Raw genomic sequence first — 27,127 nt, 5'->3', positions numbered from 1 at the left:
TAAGTATATATACAAAAACATTAATAGTGATTATCTCTGCATGGTGAAACATGAATGATTTTTGTTTTCTTTCCATACTTTGTATTTCCTGAATTTTTTGGAATAAACATTTATTACTTTTTATAACTGGAAACATAATGGCACTATTTTCATAACAGTGATTATTTTTTTCCATGCACAGCATTATAGGTGGGAATTTAATGCAATTTAACCATTTAACTTCCCACCTCCCCACATCACAATCATGAGCATCTTTAAAAGCAGCATTATTGGTATTATTTTGCTTACACATTGTCTTAGCCAAAAGGATAAGAGATGATGATTTTGCTTAAAGTTCACAAAGCCCCAACAAGAGGAATGCATGTTGTGGCATCATGACCTCACTGAAGGTGGCTTTTCTTTTATCCCTGAACTCCTCATTTTATACAGTTTAACTGTTGAATGTGTTAAGTATGCATGGCCAAGGGAGTGGAAACCTTGGACATGTCTAGAAAGCACTGGGGATTTGAGGAAATTATGTTTTTAAATAGAACAGAAAAGAAATGAAAAGGTAAAGATAGGGAGCAGACTTCTAACTGATATTTCTCTTGTACACAAATATGTGTCTGTTCAGCTCCCTTTTGCTGTTCAGACAGCCATAGACACTTGTCCTTTTAGCTTCTTAGTTTTCTATTAATATGAAATACTTCGTTAGTTTGGATTTGGGGGTTATGTAAAATTATGCCCTTAGGAAATGAAAACATTTCACGACTGGGGAAGCAGGCGTTCAATGATTACCTTCAAAAGAAACACAGCAGAAAAGAAGCACAATTAGGTTAAATTAATTCTCCAGTTCTTTGTGGTTTTGAATTGGTCTGCTTTTAAGCTGCAGGCATCTAATCAGAAGAAACCCAGTATCTCTTTACAAAGATACAAAGATGCTTAATAAAGAATATTTCATTGCTGCTGCATAATCCACTCCCAAACTTGTAGTTGTATAAACCGTTTGGGCAGGAGAACAAGTGGGAGAAAACATTTTTTGCTGGGCTCTGCCTGTCCACCTGTAACTTTGCTGAGTTTAGCTGTGTCTGCTCCTATGCATGCTAATCTGTCTGTGCGGTGCTGCTGGGTGCTGCCTCAGGACCTTGAGCCATGCCTTGGGCATGTGCTTGGGGTACTTGAAAAGCACTGACATCACCCGGACTTTGTCATGCCTGTGGGGGACTGCAGAGTGGTTTACTAGGACACTGAAGTCGTATTTAGGACACTGAGCGGTTAAACTTGCTTCATAGATGTAGTGACCAGAAACAACATTGATCCCTAAGGAGTTGGTACTAAAGTCCTTTATGGAAGCAAGGGTTACACATTCTTTCCTTCCAGAGTAAAATTTACCAATCCTAAGAAGTAAGATTTGGGGAACAAGTTTAAACATTATTTGAAATGATTGGTGTGAGAGTCAAAATCTTCAATATCACTTTGATAAAATCTTCTGAATGGGAAGCCAGGGTATTCTGACTGAATGGCTGTGAGTGGACTCAGATATTTGAGTTGCTGTGGATTTTAGTGATCATCTATAGTAAACTTTATTTTAAAGAAAAGCATTTATTCCTTTTCAATTGTTTTGGCAAATAGAGCTATTAAGAGCCAGAATCTTATGCTGATTCCTGAAGTTAGCTAGCTTGACTCCCTGTTAGGATATAATTAAAGTGTCATCTCCCACCCAAAGAAATATAATCTAAAGTGGGGGGGAAAAAAGTCAAGTAGCTGTGGTGATGATGCAGCTGTTACTGAAAGAGCTGTTTCACAATTTCTTTATTAACATTTTATTATGTAGAACAGCACTGTGCTATAGAAATATAATGGGAACCACATCTGTCATTCTAAATAGTCTAGTAGCTGCATTTAAAGGAGGCTAAAAGAAACAGATGAAATTAATTAATTAATTACTAACAGATGAAATAATTAAATAATAAAAAGAAACCTATGAGGGGCGCCTGGGTGGCGCAGTCGGTTAAGCGTCCGACTTCAGCCAGGTCACGATCTCGCGGTCCGTGAGTTCGAGCCCCGCGTCAGGCTCTGGGCTGATGGCTCAGAGCCTGGAGCCTGTTTCCGATTCTGTGTCTCCCTCTCTCTCTGTCCCTTCCCCATTCATGCTCTGTCTCTCTCTGTCCCAAAAATAGATAAATGTTGAAAAAAAAATTAAAAAAAAAAAACCTATGAAATTAATGAAATTGACATTTAACCTACTTTATCTAAAACAGTATCATTTTAACATATAATCAATATAAAATTAATGAGATATTTTACATTCTGTTTTTCTTATTCCTGGCATTTGGTATATCTTTAACACTTGTTGCACCTTCAAATCAGACTAGCCATGTTTTAAGTGCTCAGTAGCCACTTGGGGCTAGTGGCTACCATGTTGGGCAGCACAAATTTAGAACATATTCCTTTCAGCTTTCAGATATGATAGAAATAGAATATGAATATTTTAGAGTTCTTAATATTCTTAGATAACTAGAAAAGGGGAAAATATGTTGAAAGTTACTTAAATAGATCAGTGGAGTGAAATAGCTATCTGATAGTATTTTGCATTCCTTAAGCTATTGGAAAATATTGCTCCCATATTAAAAATTTTAAGTTAATAATGGGGGGGAGGGAAACAATGTTCATTCTACTTGAAATAGGTAAGTTTTCTATCAACAAGCCTGTGTACCCACTGTGATTCTTGCAGAGTTAAAGAAAGTTTGCACAGGAGTCCTGTCTCTCTGGGGGCACTATTTTAGAGCCCTGGATACAAGCTTGAGAACCGGTAGAGACAGGGAAAATCCTTCCAGAATGAGCATGGCTACAGAAGCTCTTTGAAAAAGAAGGAAAGATTGCCACTGGCTGTCTGAATTTTTGAAGCTAACAAAAAATGAAGAACACTTATAAGTTGTTCATCTTAGGTAGGTTTAATAGAATTATTCAGGACAAGAATATTTTCTGTGAGATTCCTTCATTTCCTGAGACCTTACATGTAAAAATATGTGTTTTAATTTCATTAAGTCAAGATGGGTTGTTTTGTTTTATTTTATTTTTTTTTAAGATGGGTAGTTTTAAGGATGTACTGAATTTGAGGTTTGGGGAAGAGTAGAGTCAAGTCTGTCTTAACATAGTTTGTGTCATCTAATCACGACTACCACTTTATCTGCACTCACAGTTTTTTTAGAACAAACTTATTGCCTAAGAGCTATAAACTATGGTAAGGGTAGAAAAATCACTGTTCTTCACTGGTAAAATGGTTTTAAAAAGTTGCAAAGTTAACATTTCAGTCAGTGAAACCAGAAACTCCTTTCAACCCCTTTATTAAGGTATCTTTAAGTATATGGGTTTTAAAAGAGGGACAAAGTCAGGAGAAAGGGTGAATTCTAGAACAGCAGTTCTCTGCCAGAGTCTTATAATTAAGGGATTTTTTTTTGTTTTTTACATTATTCGTGGGGTCCCATTTCCCCCACGCCTGTTATGCAAACCTTAGTGAGTCAGTCTGAATTTCTTGCCTGCTCTTTCTTGGATTAATTTCTAAGAGCTCTTTTTTTCCCCCGTTTTTATTTTATTTTATTTTATTTTTTGGCACCCAGGAATTAAATAGCTTTAATTACTTGGATCTGTACAGACTTGCTGACCTCTTTAACCTCACTTTGCTGGAGAAGGCAGTGATCGATTTCTTAGTGAAACATCTCTCTGAGCTCCTGAAGAGTCGCCCAGAAGACGTTCTAACGCTTCCTTATTGTCTGCTCCAGGAGGTTCTGAAGAGTGACCGCCTGACCTCCCTGAGTGAAGAGCAGATCTGGCAGGTAAGGGCGCTCTGCATGGGCCTTCCTTTGGCAGGGAGAAGGCATGGGATGGCTCAAAGTTGAGCAGTTGAGGAACAATGATAACTGTTTTGTCTGGTTTGGTTCTCCTCAGAGCCAAAGTCTTAGCAGTCATGGTAGGCAAATGATTGGAGAACACCAACCCTTGAGGCTACAAGGCCTCAGCCCCTGCTCATCTTAACTCAGGGAATCATAGGTATGGTTCCTCAGACCCTTGCTGGGGGTTCCCAAAACCCTACGGGGGAGTCACATCAGAAAGAGTCAAGAATTTTTTTCTCTTGATAAAAATAGTTTCTCAAACTGAGTGTGAGAAAATGGATTGTCAAGTGCTATTTATACGCATTTAAGACCAATGAAATCAGAATAGATGCTGGGCTTTCCTGTAAACAATTCAGAAGCATTTCTCTGTTGCAGCAGAGAGCAGCTGGGACCTTAAATGAAATGAAGCTCTTGCATGCAGTGGAAAAATCTCCCTCCTTACTTCATTCTGCATTCATTGCTATTTTCCTAAGCCCTGCCTTTCCACCTGACGTAGCATTCTTTTCGAATATCCTATGTCTAGAGGATGGGAGGAGGTTTTGTATTTTCAAGCTGATTATTCAATTTAAATCCTTTTCTACTCATCCCCACTGACTTTACTTGAGAATTCACATGGTGTCTTTGGGAAACAGAGCCCATCTTATCCCCTTTGTTTAACATTGTCTACCTCACTCTCTGAACACTGGCTAGCTATGTAGCTACTTATGGGGCAGCATACCTTCAAGATTTCATGATGACTTGAAAGCAATTTACATACAGAATACGAGGGAAAATATGAAGTCTTCTGGTAGCTGACAGCATAGTAAATTCCTGGTATCTTAGCAAATGACATTCAGGGAGAACTCTAACTCTCGCCAAAACAGAGTCAGAGGTATCTGTTAATTATCCAGCATCTGACTCAACTGACTAATAATTTTGCTGATGTATTTCTCCCTTATTTCTTTCTTTGTATTACATTAGTCAGCAACTTCTTTTCTACTCTTGCCCCACCAGTGAGGATAATAAGAGCTGTGGTGTACTGAGGGCCTCCCAGGACCCAGACTCTTTATAAACTCAATGATTTATCATCACAACAGGCTTGAAGGACAGTTGTTATCACCCCATCTTCCAGATGAGCAAAATAGGGATTCAGTGCCTTGCTCAGGGTTGCAGAAAGGAGCCAGCCTACAAACCCAAGTCTGCAGACACCTGCCTTCATCCCTCCAGTATTCTATGCTGTCTTGACAAAGAAAATATGAGGGAAACACATAAGCCATATTTTTTTCTCCTTCTTAGGTATTTCTGATAATGTTTGTTCAGGTAGAGGTCAAAAGTTGGTGAGGATGAGTTTTTGGTATGAATTTTAATACCTGTGGTTCTCCGCCCACAAACACAAATCATCAAAATTTTCTGGTCAATTCAAAGTGGGGGGTTGCCAAATTTTTCTTCACTTCCCAAAGGGAAAAAGAAAGACTTGGAATGAATTCTGCATTTAATTATTTCTAACTGAATTGAGATCTGAGCCAATCATCCTTGTGGCTTCTTTCTCTTTCTGTGGCATGGTCAAAGGGAATGCCAGAGTGGTAATGTGCAGATGTCTGAGTATCCGAAAAAATTCCATACTGTCCACTTAAGAGTTATCATAATTGCCTCTCTAAAGTTTACTAATATTATCACACAGAATTTTAAAAACTGCTTTGTGCTGCAGGCAATATCTTTTCTACCTGGTCCTCAAGAAAGAATTAAAAGTCTCACATAAATATGATCAGTTTAGGTGTTCGGCAGGCAATAAGAAACTGTTTTTGCTTTATCTTAGTAAATAAGTAATTCCCTCATACTCAACTCAATAGAGAAAAATTAAATCAGACTAGCTATATTGCCTCAAGTATAGTTAAGTTCATCATTTTTGCTGAGGTTATACTAGTAATGCAATATACCATGGAAGAATCTAATATTCAGCCCAGGGTGAAGATTGGGTATGCCAGAGGATTAGTGTCAGGGTGCTTTATAGAAGTGAATCTTGATGGACAGGCTGGAGACAGATCTACAGAATCTCATTAAATTGCTGAATTGTTCATTACGGAACGTTCTCACTGTAATAAAGTGCTCATTGACTTTGACAAATCCCCATCCCATGTCTTAAAGAAGAACAGTGAAGCAACGGGTGTGGGGGAGGAGGAAGGAAATTGACACAAAGTAGGACAGGTAATAGAAAAGGGGATGGAGGGGTAGTGCTCTTTGATTAATATGTGCAACTAGTAACTTCTGTGAGAGCCCAGTAAGCACACACACACACACACACACGCACACGCACACACACACACACACACGTTTATACATGTGGTTCTTCCACTATCAACCAATAATGTAATCTGGGACATTCCCCTTTTTGGTGAAAGGTCTGATTTTCATTATTCACCAGACTTCACACCGTCTGTCTCTGAAGACGTCATAAGAACCTTCAAATTATCCTCACTGAACAAACTCTTTTTTACTTTCTCCTGGTGTCCTTATCTACTTCCTTTCCTGATAAAATGTGCTGCAGGCTGTAATAACCATTCTGTGGATCAAGAAACCTATAAAATTATGCCTTCTATCTGCCCTTTTTTTTTTTCAATCTGACCTTTTTAAACTTTAAGTCTCTTTTCTCACAGAGGGCTTCTTCATCCCCCATAGACATTTTTTTCCTCCCTTCCATGGCTGAAAACTACTTGCCCTGTTACGCAACTTCTCTTTATATTCATAGGTTAACATAGAGACTTGAACCATATGCACATGCATAGAAGTCCCCTCAGAAAAATGCTTTAAAAAAAATTTCAGTTCAATTCAGCTTAACAATTTGGTCTGATGTTTCAAGGCCAGTGATTTGTAGGTTCCAGATGAAAGACACCAAGTTGGTTATGGGGCTCAAAGAAACAGGAGACTAAAAATGAGCAAATCAGCTGAGAGGAAGCGTGGGGCGTGAGGTCATGCGCGTTTGTGACCTGGCAAATCTCCACCAATTTTGTTTGGCTTTTGGGTTTTAGCTCTAACACAGGACTTTGTTTCAGTAGGGTCTTGTTAAATTTTTCCTGTTATATTCAACATTCAGTTTCAGACTGCTGAGCCCGGGGTCCTGCTATAAAACTCTAGTGAAATAATGAAAAAATTCCATACCACTCCCATGTATTGGGTCTGTTTTCATTTTCATAGGAAGTGCTGGCTAATCCATTTTCTTCTGAGGAAAATGCCTTCTCTGCCTTTTCTACCCCAGGTTATCTTTTACCAGAATGAGGGCTTAGAGATTACTTTCCATGGGAGTACAGTTTACAGAAAAAAGCCTGAATATGCTGTAAATTCTTACATTTGCTAGCACATGGAAAAGCTATGGTCCTCCGTCTATCAGTATTTATTGAGCACCTATGAAGTGCCTAAAAGCATGGAGTGTTAGGCAGAGCACAGGTTTGCTAACTCGGTTTTCCTCCCCCACGCCTCACCCTAAACGGAAGGGATCTGTATGATTTTAAACCATTATTTCAGCCCTCTGGATTATTATTTCATCTCTGAAGTAGCATAAACAGGAAGTATATTTTAAAATGATAAAGATAGTTTGTGAAAATAAAAATGAATATTTCTTGAGCACCTGTTACATACTAGGTGCAGTGTTAGAAGTAGGTCCTGAGGGGCGCCTGGGTGGCGCAGTCGGTTAAGCGTCCGATTTCAGCCAGGTCATGATCTCGCGGTCCAGGAGTTCGAGCCCCGCGTCAGGCTCTGGGCTGATGGCTCAGAGCCTGGCACCTGTTTCCGATTCTGTGTCTCCCTCTCTCTCTGCCCCTCCCCCGTTCATGCTCTGTCTCTCTCTGTCCCAAAAATAAATAAACGTTGAAAAAAAAATTTAATAAAAAAAAAAAAAGAAGAAGTAGGTCCTGGCATGGGGTGTCTGGGTAGCTCAGTCGGTTAAGCATCTGACTCTTGATTTTGGCTCAGGTCATGATCCCACGGTTCGGTTCGTGAGATCAAGCCTCAAATCAGGCTTTGCATTGACAGCATGGAGCCTGCTTGGGATTTTCTCTCTTCCATTCTCTCTGCTCCTCCCCTGCTCGTTCTCTCTCCCTCTCTCTCTCTTTCTCAATATATATATATACATATATATATACACACACATACATATACATACATATATGTATGTATATATAAATATAAATATATGTATGTATAAATGTAAATATAAATATATACATACATATATGTATATATATGTGTGTGTGTGTGTGTATGTATACACACACACACACACACACACACACACACACACACACACACATATATATATAGAAATAGATCCTGGGGTAAAAAGCTTTCTAGAAATATTCAATTATTGGGTTAGAGAGATTTAGTTTAGTTTCATCTCTAAATGTGGAGAACTTTGATTTTCCTTCAGTTATTAATTTATTAACTGATTCCTACTTTTATGAAGAAGACTCACTATTTTATAAGGACAGGACATATATAAATGCTCTGTTCCTTTATTAACCTTGGGTAGCGGGCACCTCCTTTTTGTATTTTGACGAAACAACTCAGTGGTTACATTACTGACATCAAACAGGATTAGAACTTACAAGGACAGTCTCCTTTATCCTGGTCACGTTCCACTTTAGTATGGCAAGAGGGACCGAGTCACCTGGTTTGGGGTTAGGGGTAATCATGTTTACATTTGTCTTTGTGTGTCCCCAGAGGCTGAGGCTATGCCTGTTGTGTTTGCCTTAAACACTGGTCTTTTGCTCTCTATAAATAATAAATAAAAACAATAGTGTACAGTTTTCATGTTAAAATGTATTGAATGGATAAGAACACATCCTACTACTATTCCTACATGAGGCTGGATTTATTCTAGGAAAATTGGTATACAAAATGAGCTTGGCCTTTTAAAACTGCATTTTTTGTTGTACTTTTGTTGGAAATTTGCTTCCGTAAGTCATACTGTTAATAACACATTTACTTTATGTCTCTAGGGACATGAGTCACGTAGTGTTTAGACTAGTCAACAACCTCAGATGCAGTGTTTTGTGGTGGTTTTTTTTTTGGCAAGCCCCTCCCGGGCTTTTCTCTACACCACAAAACCAGCCACCTACAGTTTGATTTAAAAGGAGTCCCAGAAGGTGAGCCCAAACAAAAAGCAACTGTCCCTTTATGATTAGAAAATAGAAGACACTAGTGATGCACACAGCTTTCATCTTTGACCTCTTATAAAATAAATTGACCCAAATGTACTTCTGGCCAGGGAGAAGCAAGGACTTCAAACATTACTATATGTTAAACAATACTATCATAATGCTTCATATTTGAATGTCATATCACAGCTCAAGAATGCTTCTGCACGTATCAATGCTTTGCTGTCCTGGGGTACAAATGGAAAAACCTGAGGTAACAAGGCTAGAAATCAAATTCATGTCTTCTAATTCTTGGACTCTTCCTGCCTTGGTCCACAGCTTCTAAATTCATAGTAGGGGTGTCTGACATGAAAAGATGCTCAACATCGCTCCTCATCAGGGAAATACAAATCAAAACCACACTCAGATATCACCTCACGCCAGTCAGAGTGGCTAAAATGAACGAATCAGGAGACTATAGATGCTGGCGAGGATGTGGAGAAACGGGAACCCTCTTGCACTGTTGGTGGGAATGCAAACTGGTGCAGCCGCTCTGGAAAACACTGTGGAGGTTCCTCAAAAAATTAAAAATAGATCTACCCTATGACCCGGCAATAGCACTGCTAGGAATTTACCCAAGGGATACAGGAGTGCTGATGCATAGGGGCACTTGTACCCCAATGTTTATAGCAGCACTTTCAACAATAGCCAAATTATGGAAAGAGCCTAAATGTCCATCAACTGATGAATGGATAAAGAAATTGTGGTTTATATACACAATGGAATACTACGTGGCAATGAGAAAGAATGAAATATGGCCTTTTGTAGCAATGTGGATGGAACTGGAGAGTGTGATGCTAAGTGAAATAAGCCATACAGAGAAAGACAGATACCATATGTTTTCACTCTTATGTGGATCCTGAGAAACTTAACAGAAACCCATGGGGGAGGGGAAGGAAAAAAAAAAAGAGAGGTTAGAGCGGGAGGGAGCCAAAACATAAGAGACTCTTAAAAACAGAACAAACAGGGTTGATGGGGGGTGGGAGGGAGGGGAGGTGGGTGGTGGGCATTGAGGAGGGCACCTTTTGGGATGAGCACTGGGTGTTGTATGGAAACCAATTTGATGATAGATTTCATATTTAAAAAAATTTTTTTAAATAAAAAAATAAGTAGGGGCGCCTGGGTAGCTCAGTCAATTAAACGTCCGACTTCAGCTTAGGTCATGATCTCACGGTTTGTGAGTTTGAGCCCCGCGTCGGGCTCTGTGCTGACGGCTCAGAGCCTGGAGCCTGCTTCAGATTCTGTGCCTCCCTCTCTCTCTGCCCCTCCTCTGCTCACACTCTGTCTCTGTCTCAAAAATAAATAAACACTAAAAGAAATTAAAAAAAAACAAATTCATAAATAGAAGCTCAAATATATTTGGGAGTGAATGACACAGAGGTGCACCAAATTCATCCTGTGATTTTAAAGAAATTTGGAAGGGCTTGAGGATTCCTGTTTTTTGTTGTGCTGCCCACAGACTGCAAGGATAATGGCCAAGCCTACCTGCCTCCATGTCTGTGTCATGTTGTCAATTCTGATTCCGTGCTCCATGGCATGCACTTCATTCTTTCCTTCATTTATTTCAAATAGTTATTGAGTGCTTACCCTGCCCGACCATGCGCTACTGAGTACTACTTTTGCCTGCTACATAGTGGGTTCTGGGCAGTGGTGGTGGAAGAGACCAACATGGCCCTGCTTTCATGGACCTTAGAGTCTAATGGGGCGCTTTCCATCTGCTACTCTTTGCCTGCTTCCATGCCTGATTCCCTTCCAGTGGGGAATGACCTGTGCCCCCTAGTTTGATGATTTCTTTGCTAATTTGGGGCATGTTGACATGTTCTGGGTACACTGAAAAATGAAATGCTTTTGTTTGGACATTTCAACACAACGTAGTGTCCCTTTGCCTTTTCTTCAGTGCTTTATTCATTGTTAACTAGTATTCATTGTACATACCTGCTAAACCGCTTTGCAAACCTTTGTCAGTCCATGTGGTATAGTCCAAGCCTCAAAGAAATCAGACTGTGGGTGGTAATTTAATCAGAAAATTCTGTGAATAAGATTATCATTTTTAATGCTTGGACCTTGGCTACTAGAAATGGAATAAGATGCTGTGGCCTGGAAACTTTTATCCCCAAACAAAACTGCAGTATTTCATTATATTTACACCCTTCCTCAATTCAGCTTCTTACATGCATGTCATTACTATTTTTTTTTTTTTTCAGATAGATACTTTCTGGGCATTTTCATGGTATCTCGTTTTATTTTTTCACTTCCCATTCCTTAACCTCACTAAATGTGTACTGTTTCTCGATTTGCTTCCCGAAACATCTGGCATTCCTTCCCAGCCACATATAGTGTTTTCCACAAATATAATGAGGATGTCTCCACTTCCCTCTCATAGGTGTTAGTGAGGAGAATAAACTGTGGCTCCTTCGCATCCCAAATAGTGCTGTGCCTGGTGGACGTTTTATCCTCTGAGGGCCCCCAGCTGAACACTGAGCAACGCTGCTATTTCAGGGCTTGGTGCTCGAAGCTGCCAGAGTGTGTATTTAGTCATTCATCCTGATGTATGTGCAGTTAATTCCTCTGTGAGGATGCATCCCAGAGGAGCTTGACTGGTGGCCTTGCTCTTGTTTGTCTGGGCCGTGTGCCTTTGCAAGATGCACGACACATTCATTTCAGAGGGACTTTGCTTCAGCTAATCCTCGGCACTAGAGCTGTGCGTTGTCAAGTAGCTGTGAGGGGCAGTGATTATCAGAAATTACAGGAGACCTAACTTGTATTCGTGTGTCACTGTTCCCATGAGTTAATCGTTTTTTTCCTCTTTTTTTTTTTAAATGAGCACAACAGAACAACAAGGTGATTTATGAGATATGACATATTTATGTTCCCTGCGTCTAATTTTCACTGTGATTCATGTTGTTTCCAGACGGATACTTTGTTGTTGCTGCTGTGAGAAGGAAAAAGATGGCTGGAGAATATTACTTATGCATTGGTGGCCTGCAGTAATGTTGCTGCTACCTGGGTTATCAGGGATTTAAAAATAAAACCCAACTGTAAACTATATATGAGGTAGAAACCCTGAGGCTAGGCCCGGAAGTTCATCAACAATAATAGCAACAATAATAACTCTTTACAATCCTGGAGAGCTTTACATTTTAAAATGGCTTCTATGTACATAATCTCATTTGAGTCTCTCATCAGCCTGTTAAGGTTGACAAGGCAAATATGACCCAAATTTTAACAAGGGAGGAAACAGAAGCTCACAGAGGGTAAGTGATTGACTCGCTTCACGGTATAGGTTCAACATAGGTTCGACTCATTGTATTCTCTCAAAATATACCAAATCTGTAACAAAACAGAAACTCAAAGTACATGATATGTCTTCTCCTAAACCAAAGAGATTATATTAGTCTATAATGATCAATCCAGCAGTATACATTTCCTAAGAAATTACCAACTTTCATTTTCACCTGTTGTATGGCTTTGTGGGAAGTTGCAAAAATGACTCCCATAAAAGCAGGGCAGGAAAGTGTTGCTGAGGGTCTTTCTTTATCAGAGCCTGGAAAATTGGGGCTCTAGATGGTTTGTTTGATGAAAAGTGAATAGAGCATTCTGACAGAGGTAGGGAACCACCTTGCAGTCCTTCATTCTTTCAAGCACAGGTGATGACATTTAAAGCATAAAGAGAAGGCCCATAAGGGAGGATCAGTTTGAAACCCAGTCAAGGAAGGCACCTGGGTGGCTCAGTCAGTTGAAAATCTGACTCTTGATTTGGGCTCAGGTCATGATCTCAGAGTTGTGAGATTGAGCCCTGCATCAGGCTCTGTACTGAGCGTGGAGCCTGCTTGGGATTCTCTCTCTCCATCTCTCTCTGCTCCTCCCCCGGTCATGCTCTCTCTGTCTCTCTCAAAATGAATAAATAAGCTTAAAATAAACTTCAATCCAGGGAATTAAATCACTTTGAAAGAGAACCTGGAGCACCACTGTATTTGCTGCAGCTACATAGACTGTGTGGTGGGAAATCTGCAGGCTGTTAGAGATTGGATAGAATGAACGAAGTGATGAATCATTATATCTTTATTTTATACACAACATATTGAAGATTTAGAAATTTATGTAGCAGAAATTGACAGTGATGGTCTAAATATGGGGTTTGAGAGAAAAGAAGAAAAAAATAATTTATTGGAATTGATAAATGCTACTCTCTTTCCAGAAGACATGAGTCTGTGGCTCATATCCTGCATCCCAGACTATTTCTATGGGAATCCTTATTGGGCCAGTTGAGTGTCCAATGGAGTGGCCATGGAGGCCATAGAGATTTCCTGTTCTGGGCATTCTAGGGGACAGGATCTAAAGTTAGCCATGGAGTGGCTCAGAGGATCAGAATTATTTACATTCAAAAGAGATACAGAAGCTTTGACATTCATTGTTAAATACTGACATCATTACCCACTGCTTCTCCTGCTCCTGCCTCCAGAACTTTTGCTTCAAGTAAAAATAAAGAACACCTCAACATGTCACATCTGGAGGAGAACGGTGGCCATTCTAGAATATCATAGTCGTCGGCAGCATTCACAGATAAAGTTAGTTCTTAGACTTCTTTTGTGCCCACGATAATAGACTAATGCATTCTCTGGATTGAGGTTCTACTCCTTTGACCACTTCTTCATTATCTGGGGTGGCAAGCCCCAAGTTATTGGGGGAATGCAGGCCGGCTTCGATGTCCTGGTAGATAAAACATAACCAGAAGAAGAATCCTCTTAGGAAAAAAGAAATCCTTGATAAATTCTAGAGATAGATATAAAAAAAATTCTTGACATTGCTTCCCTCTGTCTATAGGGAGTATTACAAGTCAGTGTAGATAAGTGACACAGATATTACTGGTGCTTCAAGAACAGAAGCCAAAAAGAGTCCTGTAAGGGCTGGAGGTTGAGTGAATGTATCTTCTTTGTGTGTGTTCTTGTTGATGAGAAATGCCCACATGCCTCCTCTGACCACACAAGGAAATCAGGTAATTGAAGGAGTGATGGATGATGCTCTGAAGTTTAAACGTTTTAGAAGGACCTATCTTATTAACACTTTAAAACAAGTGAGCATAATATCATTAATTTTGATTAATTCATTTGCTCTTAATATAGCTTTTAATTTGTAATTCTACGTGAATTACAATGTAATTTGGCATTAATTATACTAAATTGACTATAAGTCAGCCAATCACAATGGGAAATTACTCACAGCTGAAAGTAAAACTAAAACTCTCCATCCAGAAAGGATGGCACCTCGTTAAGAGTCAAATACACTGTAGGCATCCCTCTCTGGCTGTGAGAATGACATGGGACCTACCGAGGACTGTGAGTGATTTCTTAAGTCTGCCTACTTCTGGGAGTATATACTCTTTTGAGTGAAGCCCAATATAAAGGGTAAATAATACACAAAGGAGTTGATTTATCAGGTTTGCCACGTCCCCTAAAGAATCTTTCTGCCTTTCTCATTTCATGCAAGATTTAGGCCCTGGAGAGGGACTGTGTGGGTGCATTAGAATGATCAATTCCACACTTCTTGGGTTGTGGGGGTTAGAACAGGCACTCACCCAGGTCGGCTTGCTTTTAGTTTCCATGTTTTGTGAACAAGCTAGGAAATCCTGTTTCAAATCCACGCGAGTTCAGTGTCCCGAAGTCACTCTTCTTTGGCCAGTACAAGACTGCCTTCTAAGCAGAGGAAGTCATGCCTTAAAAAGCCAGTACCACTCTGGGAGAAGAACTAATCCCTCAGGAGATGACGGAGTGTTTGTCCTTGGTAAAGCTTGCTGCAGGTGCCTGTGCACAGGAAGTAAAGTGACCGCTGCAGAGTATGAGCACTTAAGAAAGTGGTAGGAGAGCAAGGATGGATTTGGAAAATACTTGTGATTCAACCCTTTGCCAGATATCTTACTTTGAGAATTGTCTCCTAAATAACAACAAAACACACTCTAAGGGGCATCTGGGTGGCTCAGTTAGTTAAATATCCCAACTCTTGATCTTAGCTCAGGTCTTGATCTCAGGGTTGAGCTCAAGCTCCATGTTGGGCTCCATTCTGGGCTCCATGCTAGGTGTGGCGCTCATTTAAAAAAAAAAAAGAAACAGAAACAGAAACTTTGAAGTGCTGCAGAAAGTCATATGGCAGCACTATCCTGCTTGGAGTGTATTTCATATAAGTAGGACCATGGGAATTTTGTACATTATGGGTACATTTGTGGTGACTCATAAAAGATGCCTAGATATGAGCAAACACATTTTGCTAAATATTGCGTAGAAAATTTCAGGCTATGTTTAATAACTCTTCTTTTTACTTTGTTAAATAACTATGTCATCATTCCAACTCACAGTCTAACAAATGAAGTGGCCTAAGTTTTATGTAAAGATTTTGAGTTGAGGGGCACCTGGATGGCTCAGCTGATTAAATGTCTGACTTCAGCTCAGGTCATGATCTTGCAGTTTGGTTCGTGAGTTCGAACCCCATGTCGGGCTCTGTGCTGACAGCTCAGAGCCTGCTTCAGATTCTGTGTCTCCCTCTGTACCTGCCCCTCCCCAACTCACGCTCTGTCTCTGAAATATGAATAAATCTAAAAAAAAGTTTTTTAAACATTTGAGTTGAAAGGTTAAAAACTACCCTGAATCTTGATCCAGAAGCCACCCTGTCCCCTGTCTCTTATACACATGAAGGTGGGGTTCATGCCATGCACACACTTGCAGGCAGACACACACTTGGAAATTAGATGCATGTTAGTCTTTGTAGCTGGAAGACCTTCCTTTGTGTTGCAGTACTACTATCTTGAATCATAATCCTCTCATAATTGGCTGGTTGGTCTCAAGATTCAAGAAGGAAATAGAAGTTAGATGCTTACTTTTGCCATTCCAAGTGTGCATTCCATCCATCACTAAATTTTTCAAGGATGTTAATGTCTGTAGTTTGTTAACAAAAACTGCTATATAAATGCAGTTTTATATTGTTTCAGTTTTCCCCAAATCCCTGTTGTGCCAGGTTTTAGCCTAGCCTGTCACAGAATTTCTTACTCCTTTTTTCCCCCAAATAGTCTTTTTGATATCAGCATGGGGTTGGTGTGTTCCAGTCCCTTACCTACTCTTGTGGTTCCCAGTGTATCTTCATGTTCTTGACCCAAAACAACCCCTCCTTGATCCATATCCTCTGATGGATTAGTTCTTTTGAGCCCTTAATATGGTGTTCTTCAAGGAAGGACAGTAAGGGTTTTGGACAGAAGGAACTAGTACCCAAGAGCAGTGGGTGGAGAGAAAACATTTACAGGGTATTTCTGCCCTCGGTTTTATCTTCTCATCATTTAGAATGCCAGTGGAATAAATGGGTCTGTTAATCAAACGGCGCTGAGAGGTTAGGTCATTGGAAGCTTTTTAGTCATTTTGTGCTTTTCAAGAGTGAATTTGTTAGAATTATGCTGAATACCCACTTAAAGCCTCAGCTGATAACCCTACCTGTGTTTTATAACTCTGCACTGTCAGAACTCATAATAAGTCAAACATTCTTTCAGTGGTGCTCATAAGGGAGGAAAAAAAAACCCCACAAATTTAAGAGTAATTTCAGATTGTAAATGAAAAGGAGAGGCACGACTGTTCATTTGCACCAATCATGCCTTCCTTTCATCTGCTCTGATTAGGCCTGGTGCGGTTTCATCAGACCCCTCCATCACCGAGCTGTCACTCCAGCCGTCTGTTGATTGAAAACAATCAAGGCTCTGATGGCACAATTATTCTGACCCTTTAACTAGAGGCTGCTGTGATAATGAAAGGTTGATTATGATAGTTTGTGCCTCTTTCAGTTTGCCAAGAAGGTTAATTTGGGCATCAGACGGATGTTTAATGGGCGCTTGCTGGCTACACTGAGGTAAATGAGAACGTGCAGTCCTGGATATTGCACGGATATAGTTTGGCTGTCAATCATTGTCATTTGGAGTTTGTGCCTCACACTCTGGAAATCACATTTTATTTTTTCCTTGGGATTTAATGTATTCTGTGCCCTGAGGAAGTTCTTTCACTCGGTGACCTTCACAGCAGCTTTCTCTGCCTTTTTTTTTTCTTTTTTCAAATGGAGCTCAAAGGCAAAACACATCTAGAAGAGCATTTTTCTTTCATTCTCACTTAAAAATGGGAACTTTAAAAATCCGTCCTTATCACTGCCTTCCAATAGAGCAAATGTTTCCATTCCGATTGTGTGGTGGGGAAGTATGAACGACAGGGATACTTCAGCCAGTTTGCTAATGCAGCAGGCAGCTCACAGGGTATTTCCACGCCGTTTCCTACACTAACCAGCAAACTCGCAAACATCGTCAGTTCAGAAGGGGCACGTGCATGGAAGTGAAGGTTCCATTCTCCTGACATTTCCCTCCCTCGCGTGTCTCACCACAATTTGTTGAATTCCTGTTTCCAAGTGCAGCATCTTACTCCCTTTCCCTCCTTCTTGGGGAGGTGGAAGCAGGGAGACAGAAATTTGTCTCTAGTAGTAAGAAGGTTATTAGAAGTTGCAGATACCAATTTGTATCAATTCAGCACCTTATCTTGCTATTTCAAGCATAGCGTAAAAAAAAAAAAAAAGAGGCAGACACCTAATAATGCTGGTGTTTACAGTATGTGGCTCACTACAATCCTCTTTGATGCATACCTTTTAAAAAGAAGAATAAAAGAAAAGAAAGAGTAAAGAAAAACTATTTCTTTATTTGTCTCCCGGCTGTGCATAGTGGTCTCCTGGACTAGACACCTGAGAGTGAGCCTCATTGTTCTGCTTCTTCATTTATGTTGTCTTCAGTTTCATTTCCCCCAGTGAATGTTCAGCAGTGTATTTCTACCTAGCCTTGGACATTTTTCTCACATGTCAAGTCAACTGGAAAACAATTAAGCCTATAGTGTTAAGGTGACAGCATCATAATGATTATAATTTTACTTCAAGTATTCTGTTTTCACATTATTTATTTCGTTGTTTTTAAAGTAAGCTATTCATTTTTGAATATAAAGAGAGCCATTACGTGATAATTCAATCTCACCTGAAGAGGCTCCAAAAATAAATTAAGTCATTGAATTCGGTTATTGTCTTAATGCAGCCCTTATTTAAGCAGTAGTGCTATTTAAAATGTTTATTTAGGGGCGCCTGGGTGGCGCAGTCGGTTAAGCCTCCGACTTCAGCCAGGTCACGATCTCGCGGTCCGTGAGTTCGAGCCCCGCGTCAAGCTCTGGGCTGATGGCTCAGAGCCTGGTGCCTGTTTCCGATTCTGTGTCTCCCTCTCTCTCTGCCCCTCCCCCGTTCATGCTCTGTCTCTCTCTGTCCCAAAAATAAATAAACGTTGAAAAAAAATAATAAAAAATAAAATGTTTATTTAAAAAGAATAGGATTGAGGGTATACACACACACACACACACACACACACACACACACACACACACAGATACATATGGTCTCACCAGATACTTCGCCACACTAGACCACAAGTGATTAGTTCCGTTTAGCTCTATGGACAGCGTGGATAAAATAGCCCTCAGGGCTGCTTGGGAAAATTATCAATGAGTTATGCCTTGTTTTGTTTATGCAATGGGGAGTTAAAAGATAATGGGGGGGGGGGAATTTCAAATCAATGAGTTTTTGGTATTTAAAAAAGTCTTAATTTTGTTATTAATTTATGGCATCTGTGACAATGAGTGATTTTATTTTATAGATTCACTGTGTTCACAAACTCATGGGACTTAAGCAAAGACTGTTTCTTCTTAAAGGAAGTATAGCTCATTATTTCAGGTTGTTTTGGTTTAAGCCTGACTGGGTTCCTATATTCCCTGATCTGTTGTACCCTTTATACCTAATCGTGGAAAACCAATGTCCCAAACAGACTGCTTTTCCTGTGTCTTCCTATACCCTCCAGCACATGCCTACTGCTGTGCTCTCACATTGGCTCTGTTCACCAACACTGTATCCCCCCAGCCGTGATGTCCCCTAATAAGGTCTTGCAGAGTGCCTCCTGGCCTGGGCAGCATGTCTTCTGCTTCCCAGGCTGGGCATTGGATGCATGTTCTCTCTCCTCTTCAATTCTTCCATCTTCGCCTTCAAAGTTCCCATTGCTCTTCACACATCTGGTTCCTTGACCTTATAAGGATGTGTCAGAACTGTGATTTCCCCAGTTTGCCATCTCTCCATTCCCACTGCTTCTCGTTCAGCAAACACTTACAGGTTTCATGCAGGGTGCCAGGCACTGGGGCTGAAACAGATCTTTCAGTGTAGCCTCTGGCACGGCTACTACTGAATACTCATTCCTTCATCCATTGCAGCCCACTCTTCTGCACAAGTCTTCTGAGATTGTCAAGGCCCTGGGTCTCCTGCATTGCACTTATTTTTCCACATATCCATCTTCCCTACATGGCTGTTATGGATTGGTTCTCTAAGCTACTTCCCCCAGCCAAAGAATGTATGATAATTGTGCTGAAGAATGTATCTTCTTTGACAAAAGTATTACTTGTGTATTATACTCAGAGTTGTTGCAAGGTATGAATAGAGGATTCACTGTTCCCGGGTTATTTATGCTATGATAAAATGAAGTTAGAGACTGCAGTGTGTAAGATTCTAGTATTTACTTTAAACTTTATTTATTTGGAGAGAGAGCACGTGTGCACAAAGGGAGGGGGAGAAAGAGAGGGAGAGAGAGAGAATCCCAAGCAGGCTCTGCACCTTCAGCACAGAGCCCAACACGGGGCTCGAGCCCATGAACCGTAAGATTACGACCTGAGCCGAAATCAAGAGTTGGACGCTTAACTGACTGAGCCACCCAGCCACCCCAAGATTCTATTGAAACATCAGTAGCCGAGCTGAAATTCGTGTAGTGGTGTTCAGTGGTGGGCATTGCCTTCATGTGTATTCTCTGCAACTCACTGAGAAGGTAGGCTCTGCCTCCCCAGCCCACCAGCTCCATTCCCTTGATAGTAGAGTCTGGCCCCCAACAATGTTTAGTCGTACATTTCATTTAGGGGGCTCCCCCACTTCAATCAATGTGCTCCATAGCTCTAACATAGTGTTTAAAGTGACCATTGAGGATGATTTTCTTTTTATTTGGAGGCTGCCAACATTAGAACCTTAAGTACAGCTTAGATACTCCCTGGACATCTAAATTCATCATAGTAACGTTTGTTTGAGGGATTTGACTATCTCTGTCTGTATCAGTGACCTGGGGCAGCTGCTTGAGCCTGTGAGGTCCTTTTGGTCATTAGAGGTTTAATTTCAGGCAGAGAGTATGTGTGCCAGTGAACCTGCTATTGGTTCATTATTATTGAATCAGTTCATAAAGAAATATTCCAAGGCTTGATGCTCTCAGGATGCTCCAGGGCATGTTTACAAATTAAACAGCTTTTTTTTTTAACCATAAAATTTATATAAGTGTGCCAGCAATATTGAAAACACCCATGAGGGAAATGGCAGCATTAAAAGATGGTTTTTGCATGTGTCTGAAAATCTGCTTACAATAGACAGAATTTGCAGAACTCTAAATTTGCAGGATTTTCCTTCCCCTAATTCCAGTATTCCATGAGTATATTTTACAGGGATAAGTTAAGACATTTGAGGTCAAGAGTAAGCCTTGAGTTTTATGGTATTAATAGAGCTTGGAAGTGAATGGCAAATAAGAATGTGTAGTTGTGGACTGATTAGAATCCTCTTTCTCACTAAGTAAGTTCCTGGCACATAATGGACACTCAAAAAGAAAGTGAGGAATGGATGAATAAAAAATCTAAAAGAAAAGATTCATGGTTGCATCATTTGCCTCAGAGCAACAAAACAAGAAGAAAAGTAATCAGCTCAGACAATCAATCATTATTTTAGTTGTCTCAAGCCAGAAAACTTAGCTTATATATGTTTTTCCTTGCCACCCAGTGAACTGAGTTGAGATTTGAGGGGACTTATGGACATGAATTCGAGTATTTTTTTTTAACGTTTATTTTATTTTTGGGACAGAGAGAGACAGAGCATGAACGGGGGAGGGGCAGAGAGAGAGGGAGACACAGAATCGGAAGCAGGCTCCAGGCTCTGAGCCATCAGCGAGCCTGAGGCGGGGCTCGAACTCACGGACCGCGAGATCGTGACCTGAGCTGAAGTCGGAGGCTTAACCGACTGAGCCACCCAGGCGCCCCAAATTCAAGTATTTTTAATGAGAGACTCAAGCCAAGTGAAGAAAGTGGATATATGCTGAGTATTATGCAAAAACAACCAAGTTTATGTCTATATCTCTCTCGTCATTCATTCATTCATTCATTCATTCCTCTCTGACATGGGATTTAACAAAGCAACAGACCTTAAATTACTGAGTTAGAATTACTGGGTCCATTTCTGTGAAAACAGGCTCATCGTAAGGACTAGTTTATAATCTGCAACAGATTATTTGTCATGCTTTTACGACATGTGAAGTACTTAATACTGTGTTGCAACTTTCTTATGAATTTCTCAGAATTCAGCAATTTCTCAAAATTTATACCAGTATTTCACAGTACTGTGTTTGATAAAAAATAGTCTGAATGGGCCGCTTTTATCATGAATTCAAAAGAATAATTGAATTGAGGATTAGCTCCATCTCTCAGTGGCACCTTGCCATCATGTTAATTCTGTATATGGTCTAAATATTGTAGTTTGCCAAGCTCCGTCACAGGCTTTCCCTTTCAGTCCTCTGGAGACACCTGTGATGTAACTAATATCATCCTTGTTTTGCAGATGCTGAAGCTGAGCCTCAGGATGCCAGTGTTTTTCATAAATGCCCAAATAAGTTGCAGAAACAGATCTTTGACATCAAGTCCTGCCTCCTTCTTTACTGTGTCACATTCACCTCTATGGGTGCATACGAATTAGTGATAGAAAAAAGCATCAGATTTTCCTGGCCATTTCAGCGGTCTTTGCCCTGATAATCCATCTTCGTTGCATACAGTAGCTGGGAAACACAAAATGCTGTGACCCATGTAGGGCCATTCTAGTCCTATTGCCAATGGGATGTAGCAGGGTTTTATTCTGTTGATTGAGTTGGCATTCTGTCATTTTCCAGTGTTGTTCTAACAATATGAGCTTAATATTTCAGTGAAAACATGCAGTCTCTTTGGTATTCAGAAGGATGTCATATATAAATACGTAGACACTAAGATTTTACTTATTTTATTATTATCAGTCCAGCTTCAAATAATATTCTGATGCCATCAAGGATTAGATGAATGAGTATTACTTTTAGGCTCAGAGACCATTATCAGGTCATTGGAAGGCAAGTAGAAGAAGTTATTTCTAATTGTTCCTGTATTTTGCTAACATAGGAGGAGATGAAGGATGTGTTCCATTTTCCCTGCAGCATTATTGGTGCAGATGATTGTAGTTGTCTTGGTTGTTCTGTGGGATATTTTTCCCATGTGAAAAGCTTATACATAAGTAAGGGGATGGTATATTTCAAGACAGTCCTGAGATAAAAATTTATGTGATTAGTTTGAAGAATGTTTGCCTTGATATATATAGTCTCCTTCTGAGAATTTAAATAAATAGTACCTTGAAGCAGTTGTCTTACAAATTTGAAATGTGTGTTCTTTGGCTGAGATTATTTTGTTTTTACAAGAGATGGTAACTGTTAAGTGAGATGATATGTTCTGAACAAAGTTGTTCCCAGGGAGAAAAAAACCATGATATGACCTGATTGTCTGCATGTGCACATAAACATGCATATATTTCTGGTGAGTATAGAATTATAGACAAAAAAAATCACTTTATTTTTCTGAAAAGAGATTTATAAAAACTATGTGTGCTGTGAAAATCTGGAACATGGTTACTAGACCTAGTGATTAATTTTGGTTGTCTCTACCACCTATAGGAAGTTTGGAGGATTCTAGTTTAAAATACTACTTTTGGTGGATGTGTAGGTGACATATATCCTAGAAGTAGAAGAGACTCTCTCATCAACTCACTTATTTTACAGATGAGAAGCCAAATGACTGGTACAATATCAACCATACTTGTACTGTTCTTTCTATTAAGTTTTCAAAGGTCAGCTCAAACTGGTGGCCAGTTCTCACAGGTGGAAAGGACACAACAGTATACTAACCTCATCTTTTTTCCTGTGTTTATTTTCTCTTCATTTTGACATGTAACCCTTATAAAATCCTTTTGAAATATCCTCTTGTGTTACAAGACTGAACCAAAGGACAACTCAGGCCAATTTTTGTTTTGCCCTCTTAAATACCTGGAACACCCCTTGGTCTCAAGGGATCTTGCTTTTGATATTCTTTGGCATGTAATTAAATATATGAATATAATACTATATGTAAAGATGATTATCGTGCACAATTTTGTTTTCTCAATTTTTTATTTCAAAATAATTTCAAACTTAAAGAAAAGTGACAAGAGTAAGGATAGCACAAAGAATACCCATACGATTTGCTGATTTCTTAAACAAATTACTTCATGTGCTTTATCATATATTCTGTCTCTGTCTCTATCTCTCTGTCTCTCTTTATAAATATTTAGATCTCTATAGATACATATCAAGAAAGAAAATACAGGAGGGAAAGAGAGGGAGAGATGGGGGAGAGAAAGAGAGGGTTTTTTTCTGAGCCATTGGAGAGTAAGCTGTATACATTATATATATATATATATATATATATATATATATATATATATATATATATCTCCTAAAAAATCCTAAAATCCTAAAAAATCCTAAATCCTAAAAAAAAACTTGTAACTATTCCTCTTTATGTAAATCCTTAGTAAAAGGCAAAAGATTTATATGACTTGAAGAGAAACCAGACTATCACTAGGCATACATTTTATCCTGAAGATGAAAATAAAAGCATTTGTTAGTCTCCAACTTCATAAAGTTTTAAATGAACAATGAAAGAATATGTATTATTATCATATCTGCTAAGCTGAATATTCTTTTAAAAATATGTCAGGTCTTTTCTTCTGACAATATATGAACCTTGGGCCTCATCAGATTTGATTCTATTGAAATATATTTCTTGGAGGAAAAAATCGCTTATATGTCTTATATAAGTCTATAGTCAGCTATAATGGTTAATGTGCAACCTCCCTTGAAAAATCTGTTTTACAAGCAAAATGTTGACACAGTTTTAATTATAGCACTCGAGTGAGCACTGTTATAATTTTTAATGTTCCTCCATGGTAACATTTTCATTGTTCTGGTAGAGGAAATGCCCTGATCCTGTGTCCCTAGTTTCTGGTGATTTAGGATTTTATAACAATGTTGTCTTTTTGAACAGAAATTTTTCATTTGGTCTCAAAGAAGAGAATATGGCCACAAAATTTGGCACATTTATTTATTAACATGAACTTTACTCTCTATGGCAGTCATTACTCTGGTTTAAGATGTCACTATTCAGACTTCACATGACTCATGTTAATGCGGTGAGCTTCTATGTAGTTTAACATGGTTAAGCCTCAACACCTGCTCACTCATTCTAGGGGAATCGTCCACACCTATGATCTAAAGAAATTATATGTAACATTAGGAAGATATCTTGCTAAAGTTTTATGTTTATGTTATTAGGATTTAAGGCATTATAAAATAATGTATAAAATGATGTTCTTTAATGTAATGTATAACAGTTATGCACCATCCCTGTGAGGACATGGACTGGAAGATGGAAAGTTTGCTGATACTCCATTTAGAGTGGAAAAACTGTCCATGCATTGTCACTTAATATATTAAAAGATACTTCCATGGCTTGCCACCCCGGTTGGCCAAACGCTCTTTAACATGCCGGCTCTTTTTGGAGGTTTAGGAATGTCATTTGGTTGTTGATTTGCTCTTGTGCCCTTTCTTTGTCCCTTTTTGAATTTGCAGAAGTGTGGAATTGATGCTGCCTCTCGGGCACTGAGGGGAGACTGGTGCCCTGGCTTATCTCAGCAGGATGACAGGACTGGCAAGGATATAGACACTTGTGCCTTCACAGCGTGGGCTCCTGCAAGAGGGAGGGTTTGGTTTGCCCCTTCAGCAAAGCTGTCTACAACAAAGTTTTAAATAGGAGAATAATTACAGGTGCCCCTGGCCAGGGGGGCAGAATAAGGCTGTGGGCAAAAATATCAGTCCTTGCTTACTCAGCTCTGGCTGATAAGTACTGTGATAAGAACATCCTTTTCAGTGAAAATTTGTGAATCAAGACAAAGAAATAGTGCTTTTGAACACAAATAAATAGTGCTTTTGAACAATGTGGCAAGGACTTTATCTTTCGTTAGTGTTGATTAAAAAGATTTGATCTCTCATCTGAAGAGAACTGCCTCTGTAAAGGGCATTTTTATATGCGTTGCAAGACATAAAGGACTTGTATGGAAGATGTGTGTTCTTGGATTTGGGATGACTTTATAATTCATATATATTTCAGGAAATCTCTGAATGTAAGGTTTGTTATTGTTTTGACATTACTTTGGGTTCATTTTGTGTAGTATACATACAGACAGACATACATATATAAGCAAGAGTTAGACTTCAAAACAGCTGCTGCTTTGAAAGGATTAGGAATTTTAGATTTCAAAACAGCAGCTTCTGGCTGTGTTTGAGTATGAACAATAAAGGAATTTGGATTCCTTTGGATTCCTGAGGATTTATAATATTAGGAATGTGATGTTTGCTCATTGGTGTGTTCCTGACATGCATGAGTAAACTGTATGTTTTAATTGAATTAGAGTAAAATTTGTAGAATTTAAGATTATATACCATAGGATTTTACATATATATATAAGTATATGATATATATATATGATATATCCTATATGCTACTCCATAGAATGGTAATCAGTGGGGATACACTGAGAAAACTAATAGGAAAGGATTGCCTTTTCTATATATTTTTGAGCCAGGTTTAGTTAACAAGAAATGACCTAGAATTAAAATACATATTCCGTAAAAGTAAAACAATAATTCAAGACTCAAAGGATATTAAGGCCTTTTACCTTAAATATTTGTTCTTTAATTACACACTCTTTAAAGCATTAAAAGAATTTTTAAAAGCATTAAATATATGCTTTTTATGTTGAAGTAATCCATAAATGAGACTTATTGAAAAATACTGTCCACCTACCTTCAAGCAAAACATTCTTAAAAAATACTTTATTTTTTTAATTTAACTCTAAATATGGAAGTTATCTTTGGTCTTAATTACATTCTATCTTAAAATAATTACTGATGGTTGGTACGCTTAGGTGGCTCAGTCGGTTAAGTGTCTGACTCTCAGTGTCGGCTCAGGTCGTGATCTCATCGTTTCGTGGGTTCGAGCCCTGCAGTGGGCTCTGTGCTGACAGTGCAGAGCCTGCTTGATAGTCTCTTTCCCACTCTCTCTACCCCTCTTCTCCTCACACTGTCACTGTCTCAAAATAAATAAAATAAAACTTTTAAAAAATTTATCAAAAAAATGATTACTGATGGAAAAATAATAATCGGGGCACCTGGGTGGCTCAGTCAGTTGAGCATCTGACTTCAGCTCAGGTTATGATCTCATGATTCGTGAGTTCAAGTCCCACATTGGGCTCGCTGCTGTCAGTGCAGGGCCTGCTTCAGATCCTCTGCCCCCATCTCTCTGCCCCTCCCCTGCTTGTGCTCTCTCAAAAATAAATAAAAAACACTAAAAAAAAGAGAAAAAGAATGATATGATACAATAGAAAAATAGTTGTATAATTTAAAAACTGGGTTTGTTTTTATTTTAGTTTTTTTCAGCTTTATTAATTTATTTTTGTAGTTTAAAATTTTTATGTAAATTCCAGTTAGTTAACATACAGTGTAATATTAATTTCAGGTGTAGAATTTAATGATTCATCACTGACTTACAACACCCAGTGCTCATCGCAACAAGTGCCCTCCTTAATGCCCATCACCCAATTCACCCATCTCCCCAACCCACCTCCCCTCCAGCAACCCTCAGTTTGTTGTCTATAGTTAAGAGTCTAAAAAACTGGGGTTTCAGTTCCAGCTTTTCTAATTAGTTGCACGACTTGAGGTAAGAGAGATAACTTGTCTAGATTTGATTTCTGTTTGTAAAATTGAGAAGCTTAAACCAAATACCAAATGGATTCTAAAGTGTTTTCTTACCC

General features: G+C 39.2%; 1 protein-coding gene across 19 annotated transcripts in view; it reads left to right on the top strand.

The window, feature by feature from the left end:
* The window catches only part of KLHL32 (kelch like family member 32), a 241,943-nt gene that overhangs the window by 146,636 nt on the left and 68,180 nt on the right, over window positions 1-27,127 (top strand). For 13 of the 19 annotated variants that reach the window (XR_008298452.1, XM_015077790.3, XM_053222451.1 and 10 more), the window contains one exon: window positions 3,600-3,815. The exons of 1 other annotated variant lie outside the window; for it this stretch is intronic. Coding sequence is in view for 12 of the 18 variants with exons in the window: in XM_015077790.3 (XP_014933276.1) it covers window positions 3,600-3,815 (216 nt within the window). In the remaining 6 variants the exon portion in view is untranslated. Of the gene's footprint in view, window positions 1-3,599; window positions 3,816-21,766; window positions 23,648-27,127 lie in introns of those variants that run through there. 5 more of the 19 variants (XM_027057226.2, XM_027057228.2, XM_053222456.1 and 2 more) reach the window with 3 other exon arrangements.

This window comes from Acinonyx jubatus, chromosome B2, assembly GCF_027475565.1.
Source record: "Acinonyx jubatus isolate Ajub_Pintada_27869175 chromosome B2, VMU_Ajub_asm_v1.0, whole genome shotgun sequence".
Classification (NCBI taxonomy): domain Eukaryota; kingdom Metazoa; phylum Chordata; class Mammalia; order Carnivora; family Felidae; genus Acinonyx; species Acinonyx jubatus.
Note: the sequence above shows the minus strand (reverse complement) of the source record. Positions and strands in the feature narration are given on the sequence as shown.